This window comes from Erinaceus europaeus, chromosome 19 (assembly GCF_950295315.1).
Source record: "Erinaceus europaeus chromosome 19, mEriEur2.1, whole genome shotgun sequence".
In the NCBI taxonomy this organism is placed as follows: domain Eukaryota; kingdom Metazoa; phylum Chordata; class Mammalia; order Eulipotyphla; family Erinaceidae; genus Erinaceus; species Erinaceus europaeus.
The window spans coordinates 47314031-47336098 of NC_080180.1; the positions used below are offsets into that span (position 1 = coordinate 47314031).

The 22068-nt window shown below is 38.0% G+C and overlaps 1 protein-coding gene across 1 annotated transcript in view; it reads left to right on the forward strand.

Annotated features, from left to right (window-relative positions):
* The window catches only part of ASIC5 (acid sensing ion channel subunit family member 5), a 30430-nt gene that overhangs the window by 2825 nt on the left and 5537 nt on the right, over nt 1–22068 (forward strand). The window contains exons 3-9 of the mRNA XM_007535060.2: nt 1360–1666; nt 9053–9290; nt 11551–11676; nt 13673–13822; nt 15411–15558; nt 17425–17481; nt 20566–20734. Of these exons, the coding sequence (XP_007535122.2) occupies nt 1360–1666; nt 9053–9290; nt 11551–11676; nt 13673–13822; nt 15411–15558; nt 17425–17481; nt 20566–20734 (1195 nt within the window). The remainder of the gene's footprint in view (nt 1–1359; nt 1667–9052; nt 9291–11550; nt 11677–13672; nt 13823–15410; nt 15559–17424; nt 17482–20565; nt 20735–22068) is intronic.

Sequence of the window (22068 nt, forward strand, 5' to 3'; positions counted from 1 at the left end):
CCCCCCCCCCCCAGGGTTATTGCTGGGCTCGGAGCCTGCACCATGAATCCACCGCTCCTGGAGGCCATTTTTTTTCCCCTTTTTGTTGCCCTTGTTGTTGTAGCCTCACTGTGGTTATTATTATTGCCATTGTTGATGTTATTCGTTGTTGGATAGGACAGAGAGAAATGGAGAGGGGAGAGGAAGACAGAGAGGGGAGAGAAAGACAGACACCTGCAGACCTGCTTCACCACCTGTGAAGCGACTCCCCTGCAGGTGGGGAGCCGGGGGCTGGAACGGGGTTCCTTACGCTGGTCCCTGCGCTTTGTGCCACATGCGCTTAACCCACTGCGCCACCGCCGGACCCCCAATGAGTTGATTTTTGACAAGATAAATGCGCCACTTATTTTTCAGTGTAATGCTTGCCACCAGCAACATGTTGGTTCACTGGTCACTCACTTGCCTTTGCGCCTCTATCAGCTTTGGCCCCTGTGATGGAAAGGGTAACAAATGCACAGAGACTGAGTTGTTCTGAACCAGCGTCTCATGTTTGTAACTCATGGGTAAATGTTAACCAAGAGGAATTATTAAATTGATTTTCTCTAATGGATAATCACAACTTTTCTTATCTTCCTGATTTTTTTCCCCTCTTGTACTATGCCAGTTTTTCTCTCTCTCTCTCGCTCCAGTACATATATTGACATCAAAAACAAAAGTATATAAGGCTAGTGAAAATAAAATTAGTTACAATTCAAGCTATTTAGATTTTCACAAGTTTTCTAGTTTAGTCCATTTCCTCCATAAAATAATAAAAATATAAGTTGTTACAGTGTTCTAATGCTTTGAAAATATAAGTTGTTACAGTGTTCTAATGCTTTTCATTTGCTCATATTTTGCAAATGAAATTGAGTCTCTTAGAAAATTACCATAGGTATATTTTATAAATCATTATATATTCCACCACTCAAATTTAATTAAGTGATTGGAGACTCATATAAGTATAAAATGATAATTTGATGATAAGTAACACTTGAAAACTTTCAGGAGTAAATACGGATTAGCTAACAAAATACTGAGTTGAAAAGAACTACCTAGAATTAATTATTCATTTAGTCATGAGTATTTATGAAATTATTAAGAGCTGATTTCTTAAATATGATTTATAAACAGTATTTTAATACCCCTTAATAATTTACCACTTATCATGTCACTATGAAGTTATAATAACAAAAAATAGATAACAGTGGGTCTGTTGTCTTACCTATGAAAAGGATAAACTGTCAAAAATAATGTATGAAGGGCAGATTTTACAGACAGCTGTTAATGACTACCAATTCCTTACCTTCACTTGTCTCATTATTTTATGCACAACACGTTAAGGGCTCTTGGAAAAGATAAAGCTTTGTCTTTCAAAGAAACCTCTGCCAACTCCCACCGACCGAAAGAAGTTTGACCATGACTTTGCCATCTCCACTTCCTTTCACGGGATCCACAACATTGTCAGGAACCGGAGTAAGATTCACAGGGTGATTTGGTTGGTGGTGGTGTTGGGCTCAGTCTCTCTCGTGGTGTGGCAGATCTACAGTCGCTTTGTCAACTACTTCACGTGGCCGACCACGACGTCCATCGATGTTCAGTATGTGGAAAACATAGAATTCCCAGCTGTGACATTTTGTAATCTTAACAGGTAAAAAAAAATCTATATTCTTTTAATAATAAGTCCCTATAACTTTGATCCACAACCTTTTCTAAATGACTGAAAGAATTTGGCTCTTCAATATTTAACAATTGAATTTATTTGTAAAACAATTAAAGTTCTTAAAAGCACAAACTTAGTGAGGAAAAGAAGTTTTCTTTGCTTCAAAGAAGACTACTTTTACTTTTTTTTTTCTTTCTTGCACAAGTATATACAGAGCAGCATGTCAGCACCTATGGTTGTGACTGCTTTTAGGGGAACCTCAAAGACTGCATGTGGGATTTTCTCCTGGAAGCTGAGGGTTGGGTTCCTTTAGGTTCCACTGCTTAAGAAGTATTTTACCTGGGTGGGGGTAGATAGCACAATGGTTCTGCAAACAGACTCTCATGCCTGAGGCTCCAAAGGCCCAGATTTGAAACCCCCACCACCACCACCATAAGCCAGAGCTGAGCAGTGCTGTTTAAAAAAAAAAAAAAAAGAAGTACCATGAACATCTCCATTAATCTTCATAGATGGAGTTTTTATATGTATGAGATGAAAAGGTATCTAATTCACATGCTTGCTATTACAGTAGTCAAGATCATGTATACATCATTTTGTCTCATTTTCTCACTCATAGTAGATATGCATGCATTAGTCTCTGTTGGACATGGATAAAGATACATTCAAGATACCAAAGAAAGGGCTGGAGAGATAAATCACCAGGTAGGGTACACGCCTTGCTATACATGTGGCCCAGGTTTAAGTTTTGGCACAAGTGGATACTAGTAACACTGGGAGGAACTTCTAGTATTGTAGTGTGTCCTCTCTCTCTCCCTCTTTCTCTCTCTCTCTCTCTCTCTCTCTCTCTCTCTCTCCATATATGTATATCCAAATGAAAGAGCTTACCTAGGAGAGGTGAAATCTTGCATATGAGGCTCAGATTCTACAAAGAAAATGAAAAGATTCCCAAAACATTCATTACTGTTGATTGTTGCTGCATGTTATATTAAACTGTCTATGTTCTGACAAAAAATCAAGGACTGATTGAAGATACATTTATTACAAGAAAATTTCCATACTTCCAGATGAGAGTATAAGGGCATCCACAGACTCCTCAGAGAAACAAACATAGAAGGAACCCTATTGAGAACAACTCGATAGCACATAAACTAACAATCCAATGTAAAAGTATACTAAGGACTTGGACAAGCATTTTTTTTTTTTCCTGAGGAAGACACACTCATGACAAATGGACATATGAAAAGCATGCCCAGTGCCACTAGTCATTAAGGGAATGCAGATGAACCCAGTTAGATATCTATTTTCACCTCTCAGTGTGCCTAATATATATATATATATATATATATAAATATATATGTATATATATATAGAATATATGTATATATATAGTGTGCCTAATATATATATATATATAGATTATATATATATACATATATATATATATATATATATATAGAGAGAGAGAGATATTGAGAGACATATCAAGTGTTGGCCAGAATGTGAAGAGTCTAGAAATCTTGAATAGTTGATGGAAATACAAAATAGTGCTGATATGGAAAACAGCATGGGAGTTCTCTCCCAAATTAAAAAAAATAATAAAATAATCAAACTCCCATATCTTTCAGCAAGTTAAGTCCTATTTACTGGAAATACTGTAAATCAGGATTTCAAACAGTAGTTTCCCCATGTTCATCATGATATTATCCACAGTAACTAAGATTTGGAAATAAGCTTAATGTCTATTTGCAGACAAAGAGCCAATGAAAGGGTACTCTATGCATATAGTTGAATATCATTCAACTTTAAAAATAAACGACTTCTGTAATATGAGACAATATGAGTGAATCTGGAAGGTATTATACTAAATGAAATAAGTAAAAAAAAAAAAAAAGAGTTACTTGCCTCCACTTGAAATATCTGAGATAGCCAGACCTGGGTTGTGCATGTATGGCAAAGCAGGAACCCTCTCAGGAAAGCTGTCTGATTGGCTCTTTAAAATGTAGATTTATCGCAGCATTTAAACTATCTAAAAATTTCCCCAAGAGCATACAGCAAATGGAGAACCATTTATTCAACCAAATCATAGTGCACCATTATGGACAGTGAAAACATGACACTTTAGCCACCAAACTCTTCCTCCTTCCTCCTTCCAGTTCCAAGGTGAGTATGGTGAACTAGACAGGGTTCTTCCCCCACCATTCCCCCCAGTTCTACAGTCTACCCCTTAAGATGCAGTCTACCTATATTTCTCATCTTACCCAGCTCCATGCAGAAGCTATATTTTAGAGAAGTATAATGAAAAAGATGGGGGAGTTTCTTCCTCTGAGCAATTCCCATTATCATTGGGCATGGGAGACTGAGACATTAAATAACCCTATCCTACTCAGAAATAAAAATTCCATAGGGATATATATATATATATATATAAAATATTAAAATATTGGAAACCATAGACCTGCTTATAAAGACTAACAAGTGTTAAGAAGCATGTCACAAGGATAAAGAACTGAAATTCTCTCTGAGGGAATTTTGCTTTTAACATAATATGCTCAACTATAAGTCTTTTTAAGAATTCAGGGGGCTGAGTCATGGCACACCTGGTTGAGTGCACATGTTACTCATGCATGAGGACCCAGGTTTAAGCCCCACTTGCAAGGAGAAAGCTTAACAAATGGTGATGCAGTGCTGCACATGTCTATTTGCCTCTTTCTTTCTGTGTCTTCCCCTTCTTCTCAATTTCTGGCTATCTCTGTCCAATAAATAAATAAATAATAAAATAAAATAAAATAAAAAGATGTCAAAGAAGCCATCTGGATTTGGGTGGTATGTAATCAAGGGAGGACTAGTAGCTTCACAAGAGCAACAAATTAAACTATAAGCAGATAGTTTTCCTAAGAGGCTCCACAAAACAAAAAAAAGCAAAAAAAACACAAAAAACTATAAAATGAGTCCTAGTTATGCACGACCTTTCAAAGAAATCACTTCTATATCTACTCCTATACAGAATGACAAGACAAATTACAAAACGGAGAAATGTAAGCAAAAGATAAAACCAATATGGTAGAACCATTGAGAGGACCAGCGTAAGGATGGGGATTCGAGCTCCTGGCTTCCCACCTGCAGGGGGAGTCACTTCACAAGCGGTGAAGCAGGTCTGCAGGTATCTTATCTTTCTCTCCCCCTCTCTGTCTTCCCCTCCTCTCTCCATTTCTCTTCTTCTTCTTCTAGCATTTGCCCTTCTTCCATAGCCAGTCAACAGCGTCAGGTTGAGCCTGATGTAAAGTTTCGAGACCTCCTTTGAATCTGGAGAGGTGGCAGTCGTTGACTATGTGGGTCATAGTCTGTCTGTAGCTATAGGGGCAGTTCAGGTCGTCTCTGGCTCCCCAGCGATCTGTCCTGTCCAACAACAACGACAACAATAATAGCCACAACAATATAACAGCAAGGGCAACAAGAGAATAAATAAATAAATATTTTTTTTAAAAAGAATCATTGAAGTTAAATGAAGAAAACTAAAAATTTGATTTAAAAAAATGAGCTGGGGAGTCCGGCAGTAGCACAGCGGGTTAAGCACATGTGGCGCAAAGCACAAGGACCACCTAAGGATGCGGTTCAAGCCCCCGGCTCCCCACCTGCAGGGGAGTGGCTTCACAGGCAGTGAAGCATGTCTGCAGATATCTCTCTGTCTCTCTTACTCTCTATCTTCCCCTTCTCTCTCAATTTCTCTCTGTCTCTATCCAATAACAAATTTTTTAAAAAAAAACGAGCTAAATACTGAAAAGACACTTCAGCAAAGAAAGTATACAGATGGCAAATAAACCTGAGATGTCCGATATCACATATCAGCAAGGAAATGCAAAGTAGAGTTTCTCTACGCTCCTGAATAGTCAAAAACCCAAACACTGACACCATAAAATCCTGGCAAAAATGTAAAACAGCAGACATTCACATTGGGAAATTCACATGGGAAATGACAGGGGCTCAGCCACATTGGTATGCACTATGGTCTATTTTTCTTTTCTTTTTTTCTTTCTTTCTTTCTTTCTTTTTTTTTTTTTTTTTACAAAAACCACACAGACTCTTGTCTTATGAGTCATCATAACTATCCAAGAAGTTTGAAACTTAATGTAACACAAAAATCTGTATACTGATTTTTCTCTAGCAGACCTTTTCATGATTGCCAACACTTTTAAATTTTTAATTAGTGATTTAATAATAATTAACAAGATTGTAAACTAATAGGAGTACAAGAACCACCTCCAGCATTCTATGTCCCATCCCCTCCATTAGAAGCTTCCCTATTCTTTTTTCCCCCATTTTTATTGCCCTTGTTGCCTTTATTATTGTTACTGTTGTTATTGCTGAGAAATCGAGAGAGGAGGGGAAGAGAGAGAAAGAGAGACACCTGCAGACTGCTTGTGAAGGGAACCCCTGTGGGTGGGGAGTCCGGGGCTCAACCCCGATCCTTGTGCTGGCCCTTGCACTTCACGCTATATGTGCTTAACCCGCTGTGCTACAGCCAGGCCCCCAAAACTTCTCTATTCTTTCTTCCTTTGGAAGTACAGACCAAAATTCTTTATGGGGTGCAGAAGGTGAAAGGTCTGGTTTCTGTAATTGCTTTTCTGCTGGACATGGCCATTGCCAACATTTTCAAACAACTAAGATGCCCTTTAGTACTTAAGTGAATAAACTGCTGTACAAGCAGGTAACATATATTTTGTACCCAAAACCAAAAGCAAACACAAAAGCTATTAGCTGAGCTATGGGGGTTATGAAAAAGAAAACACGGAGGAAGTGACAAGTAAAAGAGGCCAATCTGAAAAGTCTGCACACTATAAGAAGCCAATCATCTGATATTCTGGGAAAAAAAAGTCTAAACTGTGGAAAATATCAATAAAACTATTGGTTGCCAAGGATTAGGAAAGAGAGACAGAGGTCTGACTAGACAGAACTTAGAGGACTTGGAAGCAGAAAAACCACCCTGTATGATATCAGAATGGCAGATACATGTCATAACACATTTATCCAAACCCTGAGAATAGTAATACTAAGAGTGAAAGACCATGTTAGCTATATTCCTTGAATGATTGTGATATGCCAATGTAGATTCATCCATTATAACAATATGTTTTTATTATTATTATTTTATTTATTGCTACTAGGGTGATAGCTGGGAATCAGTAACTGCATGGCCAATCCACCACTCCCAGTGTCCATTTTGTGACTTTTCTTCTAATTTGAAAGGATAGAGGGAAATTGAGAGGAGAGGCCAAGATAAGGAGAGAGGAAGAGAGACACGGGAAAACCTGTTTTATTGCTAATGAGCCCACCACCCCACAGGTGGAGAGGGTTATGGGGGCAGGGGTTTAAATCCAGGTCCTTGTGAATGGTTAAAAAAAAAAAGTGTTTATCCAGGTGTATCATAGCCCAACCTCCAATTAAAACAAATTGACAGGAAACATAATAAAATAATTGGGGGTGAGTGTTGTTAATGAAGGAAGTTGTTTGTGTGTAAGGACAGGTAATATACGGGAAAGGCGTTGCCATCTACTGAAATTTCAGTGAATCTGAAACTTCAGTGAATCTAAAACTTCTCTAAAAGCTGAAACCGGTAAGGGGCCAGGTGGTGACGCACTTGACTAAGCGGGCACACAACAGCACATAAGAACCCAGGTTCAAGTCCCTGGTCTCCACCTGGAGGGGGAAAGCTTCTCAAGTGGTGAAGTAGAGTTACAGGTTTCTCTCTGTCACTTTACCTATCTCCCCCCCCCCCATTTCTCTGTCTCTATCGAATAAATAAAATAAGAAACCCTGGAACTTGTAAAAGGAAAAGAAATCCAATAGAAGCAGATGTATTAACTAGAATATTAGGAAAAGACACAGGAAGATCTGCAGAAAAAAAAAACCTTCTACCAAAGGGTGACTAGCAGTGAGTGCAAAGCTGTATTCTGTAGGAGTGACATCACAGAACTCACTTTGGGCTTTTGTGGATATGTGCATATGGAGACTGTGAATGGACTTTACCAGAATAACCCATCCAACTTATTCAGCAAACAAATAAGAAACAATAACAAAAAAATATGGGAGAAGAAAGGTTATTGTAGTGATGAAATAAAGGTTCCTTAAATCCATGTTTACCTAACACAGCACAGTGATTTGAGGGCATATTGCATAATGGACATGTAGAGACATAGACAGACAAAAGAGAATGGCATTTGTGACCACTAAAGTGTGGATAAAGCAGAGAAGGACATGTCATTGGTTATCAAGACAGATGTGGTTATTAAGCATTCACTTACTTAAATAGATAAGTATGTTATTACTATTTCCTTTTATCTGTCTCTTACCAGCACACCTGAAACAAAAGAGCAGGGCAAATTATAACTAAGAAAGGTTTCTGGAACAAAATACTTGGTAGAATTATGAAGTCTGCTATAACATGGAAAATAAACTCAGAACCAAATATTCTGGTTGTAGACTGAACAATGCATCTCACTTTCTTTTGCCATTTCCTTTGTTCCAGATGTTGTTAGACCTTATTCATTAGGTTTGATTCACCTACCTGAATTACCCTTATGGTCTCAACTATTATTTGCATTATAAGAAAAGCATTTCAAAAGAGTACCTTAAAATGCCCTTCTCCTTAACCTTTTAAAAAATCTATTCTATGCACACCTCCTACACATGTGATGGTTCCTTATTTTTGCAAAGTCTATTTTGTGAGGTATTATTAACTCTTAAAACAATCCACAAAAAGACCTTCATGCCTGAGGCTCTGAGGTCTCGGGCTCAATCCCTAGCACCACTGTAAACTAGAGCTAAAAAGTGTTCTGTTTCGTCTCTCTCTCTCTCACTCTTATCTCTCTCTCTCATCTCTATCTCTTTCTGTCTTGGGGGCTGGGTGGTATTGTACCTGGTTGAATGTACATGTTACCAAGCTCAAGGTTCATGTTCAAGCCCCCAGTCCCCACCTGGGGGGGGTAGGAGGGGAGCTTTCAGGAATGGTGAAGCAGTGCTGCAAGTGCCTCTCTTTCTCCTCTGTCCTTCCTTGTCCTCTCAATTTCTCTCTTTCCTATCAAATAATATAAAATTTAATAAACATTTAAATATCCACATTGAGATAATGGGTTGGGGCTTGATGATCCACTTGGTTTTATTTATACTGAGGTCCTGGAGGTGCTCTGGGTAAGTGAAACTGTATGTACCCATACAATGTAATTCTCAGCTTTCAACAATGGTCATTTTGGAATTCAGTTTTCCCTGGATATATTATGACAGTATAGGAGATAAGCTGGAGAAGTGGGCTGGTTTCTGTCCTCTACATAACATTTAAAAAAAAATTATTCTCAATATTGCCTTTGTTCTTACTAATAGATTCCAAGCAGATGCAGTAGCCAAATTTGGTGCTATTTTTTTCTTATGGAATATTGTGTCCAGAGTCCTCCACCTTCAGGCAATCAGTGCTAATTCCACCGGCTTTACAGAGGCTATTGAATTTCTTGCAAGTCACCAAAACTTTAGCATTACGGACTTCATCAAGAAAAATGGCTTTTATCTCAGCAATAGCACTTTATTGGGATGTGAGTTTTTTGGAAAACCATGTGGTCCAAAGGTAATGATGCGAATATTTCTTCATATATCATTAGTACAGAAGCGACTTGATCGCACTGCGTCACATTGAGCTAAAGGGTCTAGATTTGCTCAAATTATATCTCATTAGTTCAGTCTTCTGGCATCAGAGGATATGGAATACACATGATAAATATTTCTTCCAAGTAGTTAGATTAAAAAAAAAAAAGCTCAAGAAATAGTTCTCCCATAAGAAAAGCGATGATAACTCAGAGATGTCAGGTTTTCATATTTATCAATCCACAACCCATCCGTTATAGCTGTATTACCATTTTTGTGTTAGTGCTTAATATTAGAGGATATAGAAGAATGAAAGGACCCTAAAATTCGCCCATGAACATTACATGTATTTTTCCAATCATTGGTAACAGACCATTGTTCTTATAAAATCAACCTGCCTCTAAAATAAACTGATTGATATGTATGATCTGTTATAAAAGGGATATTTGGGCAAGTTGCCCCATTTCCTCAGTCAGCAATTCTATAGTGTGTATGACTGAGTGATGCTAAGAAAACCTCAACAATTCACACTTTTGGAAATTATCCTTTTGACAGCCTTACTGACTCGAAGTAAAAAAGAAACCAGTTATAGCCTCCAGTAGAGGGGTTAATTCAGAAATAATAACAACAAGGTAAGTTTAGAAGTATATCCTCATGGAGAGATGAGAGCACCCCTTCATAGAATAAAAGCCCACATTGAACTATGTGGATTTTAAAGAGAAACCAAAGAATTCAGCCAAAGGAATTGCAACCAAAGAATTCTTTTGAAAATTGGATGTGCATTAGGTATCAGATGTGTAGTGACTTCTTAGTCTTTGGTTTGTAACAGTGTCTAATTGGCTGAGTTGCTGGCCAAAAAGGACCCTTCTACGTCCTTCCTCTGGGGGAGAGAAGCTTCATCACTTGCCCCTCAGAGATTTAAGCCTTGTTGGATCACTTAGTAGGGATACATGAAACTTCATTTAAATAAGGCTTCTGTACATTATTTTTTTGCATAATAAGTAGTAAACAAATGCCTCAGAGACGTCTAATGGGGATCTTCTCTAATCTCTTAAAACCTTTCCTATATTGTTTTTTAGTTTAGTAACATTTAAACACATCACTAAGAAATGTTTCAGGTATGATTCTTCAGACCTAAACTGTAGCACTTCAGCTCTGGTAAGCTAAAGAGTAAAGGGAATTAATACTTGGCTTAATTAACAGGGGATTCTGAGAGTAGCACTGGTTTCATCAAGGGACTATAAGAGGATCATTAACATTCTGTCTTTTTCTGTTGATATTTTATGACTACAGTTGGCTCTTTGCTGTGGCATTTCTCCCCACAAAGTGTCAAAAGAGCTGATTTTAACCTTAATCACTTATCACATAGGTTAGTATCCTCCTACCCACTAAGTAATGTCACGGAAAAGTCTGATAACTGTAGTAAGAATGCATGTAAGTTCTTGAACTATCAGAGGCAAAAGTGCAGAGTTAACCAATTAGAATTGGTTCACTTGTGTGGTAAACACATTCCCATGGGAACAGTGGTTTGAGGAGGTGTTTAGAGGGTCAGAGAGTTGTAACATGCAGGAGGGAGCAGAGTGGTTATTCTCCAACATAAGGATGTGAGGAATTCTTTTTTTTTTTTTTTTGTCTCCAGGGTTATTGCTGGGACTTGAAGCCAGCACTATGAATCCACTGCTCCTGGTGGACTTTATTTTTTTCCCTTTATTTTTTATTGGATAGGACAGACAGAAATTGGGGGGGGGAGCTAGAAAGGGGGGAAGAAAGACACCTGCAGACCTGCTTCCACACCTATGAAGCAACCCTCCTGTGGGTAGGAGCCAAGGGCTTGAACTGAAACTTTCCATGGGTCCTTGAGCTTCTGTACCATGTGCGCTTAACTCTTTGCGCTACCACCTGGGCCCTCTGTGAAAATGTTTTCTCTGGGCGAAAATGTAATTTACCATGAATACTAATAAATATAAATTAGCCAATTTTTAGTGCTTTAAAAATATACTTTTCTACATATGAAAACATCTCAATTAGGAACCTGAATATAAATTAATTAGTACATATCACCCCCTCCCAAAAGCAGACTATAATGGAATATAAACATGCATCACTAGATTGTTTATTTTTCTAACATTTATGCCTTAGCATTTATAAATCTCTAATTTTTTTTAAGTTACAGCAATTAAGTTCCAATCGTGACCAATATATCCAATTGACTGTATATTATTTGGTTTGTTTTCATATTGGAGGATTTTGCACATGTCTTTACTGAATATGGAAATTGTTTTACTTTTAATCATGGTGAAAATATCCAAACAAAGAAACAAGTGAGTGTCTCTGGAAGAGGCTTAGACTTGCTCTTCAATGTCAAGCAGGTACTGATGGGGTTTACTTTAACCTAGCCAGGGTTTAAGGCAAACAACAATGGTCTGGCACCTCAGAGGTTTATCAGAATAATTTGTAATAGACCGTTGTCCAAATTGTTCCTAAAACTTGGACATTATTCTGTTTCTATTTATTTATCCTAGATTTCCTAGATTTCTAGCTTCTGGCTTAGAAAATATAGAGGCATTGTTGGGGGGGGTACTTCATAAGCAGCAAAGCAGATCTTCAACTGTCTGTCTTTCTTTCTCCCTCTCTGTCTCCCCCTCCTCTCTTAATTTCTCTCTCTCCCAATAAAATGGGGGAATAAATGGCTACCAGGAGCAGTGTATTCATAATGCTGGCACCAAGCTCCAGGTATAACACTAGAGGCAAAAAAGAAAAGAAAATACAGAGGTAAAATTTAAAGACATAAATAACTTTTTTCTTTAAAGCTGTACTATTGATTACCATTATTGTGACTCAGGAGAATGTTCATGTCACAAAACAAGGAAAAAACAGTTACTGTGTAAATAACTTATGTAAATGGCCTCTGGCTAGCCCAGTTTCTTTAAAGTTACAATTAGTCTAAGAACGTTTACAAATCTCAGCTTACTGGGCAGTTCATACACCTAAGACACCTAAGAGATGTGTGGTGTTATCATTAAGCATGCCTGGTAAAGGTCTCATCCAAGTTTGTTTCTTACTTTCTGTCTTGCACAATCATCTAGAGTAGTACACACGTAGAGGTATTCTACTCCTTTCTTGTGACACCGTAAGAGAAAATTCTAATGAATTCAATTTCCAAAGATAAAAAATGGCAAAGATGAGAAATAAACCCAGTCTCCTCAAATTTTAGTACTAATCACCTCCAAATCCAAATGGATGAGGTCATAGGCAACATTTGAAATAGTTTTTGTAAGGTACAGTTTAGAGATCCCTTCTGTATCACATGCAAGACTCTATTCAAACACAGCACTGCACAAGACAGCATATGATGCTGGGATAACCCTTCAGAATTATGCACTTCTAAGAGTGATAACAGGTTTAGAGGAAATGGAATCCCAAGTTACAAATGAAATATCTGCAAACTTATTTGACATGATTGCTTATGCTGTTGTCTCTCTCAGAGGAGATTTCATCATATTTCTAATCCCATTTCTTTTTTTATCGTCTGAAACTGCAACTAAGAACAAAGTTACCAGCAGTTAAGTGTAAAATTTCTTCACCTGATATATGAAAAAGATCTCTGGTGACAGAGAAATAGTATGGGTCTTCAATTTTACGGAAGATGGAATGTGCATTTTAAGTACAGACACTGGAGTTACAAAGAGAAAAGTGTGAAAGGATACTGTGAATCCAATAAAGAGAAGTCCAAAAAGAAATTAACTTAAAGACAATTAGGTATAGAGAGGCTACGATAATCAGATGATAAACAGGAAAAAAAATGTGGTAATCAAAAGCAAAAAAGGTGGTAAAGCAAAAAAGGATTCACAGAACTCTGCTGAGGTATTTAAATGTAAGAAGCCATGAAAATCATGTTCAGGTGTTTATTTTCACAGCTTCTACATAATTCGATACTGAATGGAGGGCAGGGTAGTGGCACTCCGGGTAGAGGGAACACATAATCATGCTCAAGGGCTGGGGTACAAGCTCTAGAGAGGAAGCTTCACCAGAGATGCAGCAGTGTTCCAAGCCTCTCTCTCTTCTCTCACCCTCTCTCCACTCTCTCTCTTTCTGTCTCTGTCTTTCAACCTCTAACAGAGAGAGATAGAGGTAAGGAGAAAATGGCAGTCAAAAAAAAAAAAAGGTGGTGATGTTGCACCAGCACCCAGCAGTGGCAAATATAAAAATAAATAAAAATAAATAAAGTGAAGGCTAATAGAATTTGATTTTTTTAAGTTAGTTAAGTGCTATCATTACATAGTAAAACAATTTTATACTTGTATAGAATTGATTTTAGTTTGTGATGTGGGATTTGTTTTAAAAAGCATATACGTTTCATTTCAGGAAGAATTTACTGATGACCCAGCCCTTGGTTTTGATGATGCTGGGATTATTTTTGTTATTCACTCACCAAAGAAGGTGCCACAGTTTGATGGTTTAGGCTTGTCTTCGCCCGTGGGAATGCACACACGTGTGGCAATCCGCCAGGTGAAGGTAAACAGTCACAATATATAGAGTGTGAGGGTATTGGGTGCGGTAGTACGTATATAAAGAAATACCTCACTAAAACCCCTTTTCTGGGGGCCAGGCAGTGGCACACCTGGTTAAGTGCACACATTACAGTGTACAAGGACCCAAATTCAAGCCCCTGATCCCCACCTGCAGGGGAAAGTTTCATGAGTGGTGAAGCAAGGCTGCAGATGTCTCTCTGTTTCTCTCCCTATCTCCCTCTCCCCTCCCAATTTCTCTCTGTCTCTATCCAATAATAAATTTCATATATATATATATATCCCTTTCCTCCATACCTTTAAGAAAAACACAGAGAGTTTACTTCACCAGAGGCACTTAGCAAAAATTAGTGAATTCGTATAAGTTGTGTAAGGGAAAGTCAAGAAGCCTAGAAAAATCTAAATAACGAAGCTGACTGTGGGCCCACCATCCCATGCTGCAGAAAGTCAGATACTATGACTCCAGCTTTTGCAGGGAGGAAGGGAAAGACTGTTATTTATATATGCGATGGAATCAGGAGCCTCTGTTCAGTCTACCTCCTGTTCCCTTAAGTCAGGGAACAGTTGTACAAGTTGGGGGAGGAGTTGAGAACCCAAAAAGTGGATTCTGGAGCAAACAGGAAGAGGGTTTGAGGCTGTCTTATATCAAATGGATTTTCTGTGAATTCCCTCCCAGAATAGAGAGCTTGTGACTCTTCTCATTATTCTGAAGGAGCTGGGCAAAGCAGGAGAGGAGGAAGATTGTGGAGGTGTGAGACTCTTACCCATTTTCTTTTTTGTTTTCTCCAAAATCAGTTTTAATATTTCAACTGTTCCCTGAAAAAAAAAATTCTGGAAGCAGAGACCAAAACATTCACTTTTTCTCAGCCTTGTCTATTTGGTGCCAGCGTTTCAATCATTTTAAATGTCTTTACAATGAAAATTGTTAATTATAAGAAGATACCTAGGTTTCTGAACCATGAATTTTTCTCAACATGATGTTCTGAGAAGAAGAAGATTTAAGTGTGGGAAAACAGAATCTGGGAATTAGATAGGTTGGGCAGTCACTTCTCTCTGTGATTTCCTTGATGAACTTACTGAATTTCTGTCTTCTTTCTGCACTCTGGGGAGGGGTGGGGAAGTAACAGTTCCTCCCCAATGTTATTTCAATGCCTAGTTGAAATAATATAAAGAAAGATTTTACCATGTTTCCTGGCACATACTAAATGTTCAGTAAAGAATCTTAAAGCAACTCTGATTGCTGCTTTGTGGGCAGGTTGATCAATGGGTTAAAAGAATCATTTCCACAAACAAAATTGTTCCTTATATGAGTGAACTTTTAGAACAGTCAGCCTGATTTCACTGACTGACTACAGGTATAGAACCTTTGACATATTATAAAGGATCACTGTTATACTTAACTCCAGAGATTTTTCAGGTTAATAGGAGAACAGACGGAACAAAGTAGGCAAAACGTACTTATCCAAGAAAGGAAAAGAGCTCTGTAGTCAAGGGAAACATGTGTACTAACTTCTCTTCTTGGGGCAGAATTACTCTCAGAGATCTATTGAACTCAATGTTTATTTTATCTTAAGACAGTTCACCAGGAACACCCCTGGGGAGAATGTAACCCTCACAAGAAACTGCAGAATTTCAGCACCTACAGTTCCTCAGGCTGCTTGAAGGAATGCAAAGCATTGCACATCAAAAAGCACTGTGGATGTTTACCATTCCTGCTTCCTGGTAAATAAAGAAATGACATCAACTGCCTTATCAATATATCATAATATTCTTTTCCATTCATATGAAATCCAATACTAGAAAATCAGGGGGCTGGGTGGTAGTACATCACATAGTACTAAGCGAACTAAGTGCAAGGACCTGCTCAAGGATCCTGGTTCAAGTCCCAGGCTTCCCACCTGCAGGGGAGTTCTTAATACTTGGTAAAGTAGGTCTGCAGGTGTCTTTTCTCTCTCTCTCTCTCTCTCTTTCTCTCTCTGTCTGTCTCTCCTGTCTTAATTTCTCAGCCCTATATAATAATAATAATAATAACTTAAAAAGATGGAAAAAAAATGGCCTCCGGGAGTAGTGGATTCATAGTGCTGGCATGGAGCACCCGTATTAACACTAGAGGAAAAAAAAATCCACCTGACAAAAATACAACAGCAGCAGATGATTTTTAAAGCATGGAATCTGACCAGAAATTGCAGGCTCCCTTTGCTTACAACGTGAAAGGTTTCTAGAGTCCCGACTACATAGGCCAAGCAAGGCCAAGCATTGAACTTGATAGCAGAACAGGGGAGCTAGGAACAGGGCTGGCCAAAGCTGTTCATCTCAGTACCACAATTTCTCAATTGTGTCATATTGGTCAAGTGCCCTGACTTCATTGAGCCTCCTGTAAAATGACACCAAAAATAGATCTCTGCTGTGTAGGGTGGCCGTAAGGATGAGTGAGTGTGCAAGTAGTTTAAAATTTTCTGTGCACAGAATGCATTCTATATAAGTGTTGGGTATGCGTCTTCATATCTCCTTTACCCTCCTTCTAAAGTATATTTATAAATATGTATATATACTTATAAAGATTGTATATTTGGTAATTGGGAGGTAGTGCAGCGGGGTAAGCGCACGTGGCCTGAAGCGCAAGGACCGTTGTAAGGATCCCGGTTTGAGTCCCTGGCTCCCCACCTGCAGGGGAGTCACTTCACAGGCAGTGAAGCAGGTCTGCAGGCATCTGTCTTTCTCTCCACCTCTCTGTCTTTCCCTCCTCTCTCCATTTCTCTCTGTTCTATGTAACAATGACATTAATAACTACAACAACAATAAAAAACAAGGGCAACAAAAGGGGAAATAAATAAATGGATATAAATAAAGATTGTATATTTGACTCAACTAATGTGCCAATATGATTTAACCTGACACACATACATACATACATACATACATACATACATACACATACATACACACATTACTATTCTCACAGAAAGATGTAATACTGTATCTACACTTAGGGCAGCAATAACAACTTTTCTAGCTGGCAAGTCAGATCTTATGGACTTCAAAAGTCATCACTTCCTTCTATTCAGAATCTGAATGGTTAATCTCTGGTGCTCCAAATTGTTGTTGTGCCTCTGGCTGCTATGTGAATTACCTTCCCAAAGTTCCTGAGGCAAGGTCTGAATTGGTGGATGGAGAATGATGCTTGTGACTTCAAAATGTATTATGTATTATGCCTTATGAAACACAAAGTAAATAACTAATGAGGGCCAGGAAATTCAAAGGAAATTGATGAATTCTGGTATTTGCACACAATTTAAGATTCACCAAGTACTTTAAGGACAACCTTGTCTTTATTACAACCCTCATGTAGTTGTCTAAGCCTATTTACAGTTGAGGAAATTATATCAACTCAAGCTATTTTCTGCTCTGAATCTTAGTTTCATTTGTAACAGTTTAATTTCCACATTGTATGGGTATTTTCATGAGAGCAAATGGCACAGAAAGTATGAAAGCAATTAAGATGGAAACATGAATAGGTGGGTGAATGAATGTGAGAAAAGTGCTCACCTCATAGGATGTAAAATCACAATATTTATACTTGTCTTTAAGGAAATGGAGTAGAATGTGACCTGCAGAAGTCTTATAACTGTGTTTCTCCTATACTTGGTAAGTAGATAAATTTATTTATTTATTTTAATTAATTAATTATTAACAAGATTGTAAGATAACAGGGGTACAGTTATATATAGTTCCTACCACCAAGAGTTTCATGTCCCATCCCTTTCATCGGAAACTTTTTCTCTCTTTGGTATAGACCAGAATTCTTTATTGGGAACAGAAGGTGGAAGGTCTAGCTTCTGTAACTGTTTTTCTTCTGGACATGGACATTGACAGGTCAATCTATACTCTTAGCCTGTTTCTATCTTTTCCTAGTGGGGTTAGGGCTCTGGAGAGGTGGGGGAGGGCTCTGAAGAGGTGAGACTTAGGGACATACTGATGAACTGCCCAGGGAATTCAGGATGGCATTCTAGTAGTGTCTATAACTTGGTGGTTGAAAGGATGCAGGATATTAAGCAGGGCAAATTGTTTAATAAACAGGAACCAAGGGAAGAAGTAGAACAGATGAAATTAGAAGTATTCATATGGGAAGAAGCTAAGAAATCTATTTTAGGTATGTTCTAAGGAGCCCATACTTTAATAATTTTGCCTGAGCTTGATAGCTAACATGCAGTTGGACTAAAAAAAAATATCTAGGAAGATGCTGTCAGAGTTGGGAATGGGGCTAGTACTTCCAAACGCGAAAATGCCATTAAGTGTTACCCCACCAATCTGAGGTAGGGTCTATATATTATGAATTTATTCTTTTATCTTTGGAATATATGAAAGTTTACTAGCATTATATAGAACATTCACTCATACTACAGATAGTCCAGAAGTAACAAGAACATAGACTACTTCTTCCCACCTGCAGCAGGGCAATTTATGAGAGGTCTGGAGGTCAGTATCTTTCTCTCCCTCTCAACCTCTCTCTGTCCTATCAAATAAAATAGAAAAGAAGAATATAGTGTATATGTTGCTTTTAAATTTTTGTACTTTTTTAAAATTTAAAGATATCATTGTTGCTTTCTTTCTACATAAAATATATGCTTGTATGAGGAGTTCAAACATGAATAGACACACGTAAAAGTCAGTAGAAATCAAACTATTCTAATAAGTATTCTCTTTACATAACCATTCATTGATTCATTCCTTTATACAGATATTATATATAAATGCATATGTGAAATTTCATGTAGATACAACCAGAGTCATATATACTACCTGCACCGGGTACAATTTCTTCTTCAGTAGCATCATTTTCACATATATAATTTTTAATTTAAAACATAGCCAGAAAGCTTATTTTTTGAACTCATTGTGTAAATAACTTCAGGGCAGATTTAAATAACTTCAGATACAGAATTAATAGGATCTTATTAGCTAGTGATTGTGAAATATTTGATGAAATGTGTATCGTAAGAGAGCTGTCAGAAATGTCGTGGCATATTTTTCTGTTTTTCTAGGCAAAAATGTGTCATGCTTTTTTTAAAAAAAGGTTTATTTATTTATTATTTTTACTTATTGATTGGATAGAGACAGTCAGAAATCAAGAGGGAAGGGAGGGATACAGAGAGTGAGAGACAGAGAGGCATCTGCTGCACTACTTCACCACTTTTGAAGCTTTCCTCCTGCAGGTGGGGACTGGGGCCTTGAACCCAGGTCCTTGCACATTGTAACATGTACGCTTAACCAGGTGCGCCTCCAATTGGCCCCTTAAAAGATTTTATTTATTTATTAATGAGAAAGATAGGAGGATAGAGAGAGAAAGAGCCAGACATCACTCTGGTACATGTGCTGCCAGGGATTGAACTCAGGACCTCATTCTTGAGACTCCATGCTTTATCCACTGCACCACCTCCCGGACCACTACCATAACTTTTCTGGCAACCCAATACTTAACAGCTTCTGTGGCGAATATTCAGGGGTCATTCTACTAACCAGTGATATTGAATTAAGTTACCAAATTTCTTGCAATTTTCTGTCCCTGATGGGTACTTGAAGTGGAACTTTGGAAAACAAATTATACAGGCAGTTCTTCAAGAAGTGCGATGATATAACAGGGTATAATGGGGTCAGAAAGGGGTGTGTGTGTGTGTATTTTATATAAGTAAATTTCAGGAAAGAGCAGTGACTTTAAAAAAAAATACTGCCTTTATTTATTTATTGGATAGAGACTGCCAGAAATCAAGAGGGAACGTGGAGAAAGAGAGGAAGAGAAGAAGAGAGACAGAGAGACAATTGCAGCACTGCTTCACCACTCACAAATTTTTCCCCCTGCAAGTGGTTTGAACCAAAGGTTTGAATCTGGGCCTTTGCATATTGTAACATGTGCACTCAACCAGGTGTGCCACCACCAGGCCCTAGGAGCAATGACTCTTACCACTAAAACACTAAAAGGTGCAAGAGTTGTCCACTGAAGGAGTATCAGCATTAGAATCTGAAAACAAGCTCCAACCTAATTGTCAACTAGTATATCCTAGTGAAGGAAGAGTCATAAGACTATGAGTTAAGCAATAAAACCAACAGAAAAACAAGCACTGGAATATTCTTAAGTGCTGGCTAGTGATACTGAGCACTGGGAGGTTGTCCAACAGGAAAAGTGAGACAAATACTTGCATCTCCACAGTTTCTCCAGCACATATTTGCACAGACAAACCTGTCACTCACAAGAAATGCAGAAGACAGAGGAGAGAAAGCTTCAGGGGTTGGTGTGAAGCCACTGGGTCCACAGAGAAATGACAGAAATACCCCAAAGCTTACTTTCCAATGCATTTGGCTACAATAAACCCCTGGATAGGTGCCACTGGCAGAATTAGCAAAAGTCACACAAACAACTTTCCATCTTTCTTCTTCCAGTGTCTGACATTTTACAGAAACAGAGTCACAGCCTTTCTACAAAAAAAGTCTTATTTTAACAAAGAATACAGTGACTTAATGATTGAAGGATCATAACACCCATCCTTTTATTATCTCCTTTCTGTATTTGTATTCAAATTTAAGTAAGATACCAATGCCAGTTAAGAACACAGTGATATACTTTTATAAATAATTATTTTAGTATTGAAAATGAAATGATAAAATTCTAAGAAGTTTTGTCCTCTCTAGAAATAATCCTCTTCTCTGAATACTTTGCCCTGATTTTTATTTCAGACCAAATTGAAGTGAAGGGCATTTGTACAATGGGAACCTATAATTCTAGCTGCCCTGTTCCTTGTGAAGAAACAGAATACCCTGCTACTCTATCTTATTCCACTTTTCCAAGTCAAAGAGCTTTGAAATATTTTTCCAAGAAGTTAAATCAAAGCCAGGATTATATCAGGTACTTTTTAAAAATATTGCAAATTGCTCGCAATTAACATATTATTCGGTATGTAAACCATCAAAGACTCAACAAATGAAAGTCTGATTCAACAGGGTGATCACTTATGTCACTAAATGAATAGTGAAAGCTAGAACATTAAGTCAATCACATGGTGTCCTTCAAACTGTAACTTTAATGTGCAAAAGGTGAAGTGAGGACTGCTGGAGTCAATCTGCTCATAATCTTATCTTTTTTTTAATTTTCCTTTTTGTTGCCCTTGTTTTTCACTGTTGTTGTAGCTACTATTGTTGTTGATGATGTCGTCGTTGTTAGATAGGACCTAGAGAAATGGAGAGAGAAGGGGAAGACAGAGAGGGGGAGAGAAAGATTCACCTGCACAACTGCTTTACCACTTGTGAAGCAACTTCCCTGCAGGTGGGGAGCGGGGGGGCTACAACCGGGATCCTTGCGCTGGTCCTTGCGCTTTGCACCACATGTGCTTAATCCGCTGCACTACCGCCCGACTCCCATAATCTTATCTTTATTGGTCCACTGAGGGTGGGGGAAAGGTGCATAAGATGAAAGTTACTTAATTGTATATTATGCACATATAATATACAATTTAATAGTATACTCTCCTAGTATAACTATACATACTCTCCTAGTATAACTGTATATACTCTCCTAGTATAACTATATATACTCTCCTAATATATATATATATATATATGTAGCTGAATTAATCATGAAACAAGTACATTTTAACGGTCGATAATTTAACAAAATTTCAACTAAAATTTATATGAACTTTTTGTTTTATTTCAAATTGATTCATTCCCTTTAAAGCAGCATTTTAACCCAGGTAATGAGGAATGTTTTTTTTTTCCTAAGTTTTGTCAATGCAATGGGCACTCAATCTTTCTTTGATCCTTTATTAAAATCCAGATTTTATTTACTAGTTACATCTTTCTCAACATAGACAACTGTTTGTGGATTGAAAGTTGATCAATTTTACAGTCCTTTTGAGAAGTAAAATCTGTGAACCCCAAATTGCAGGGGCCTGAGGTAATGGCATTAATGATGATGCACACAGACTTTAATTCCTGAGGCATCAAAGGTCCCAGGTTCAGTTCTGGCACCACCATAAACCAGAGATGAACAATGCTCTAGTTAAAAAAAATAATAAGGGGTCAGGCGGTAGGCAGCACAGCGGGTTGAGCGCGTGTGGCGCAAAGCTCAAGGACCCTCGTAAGGATCCTGGTTGAGTTCCTGGCTCCGCACCTGCAGGGGAGTCACTTCACAGGCGGTGAAGCAGGTTTGCAGGTGTCCATCTTTCTCTCCCCCTCTCTGTC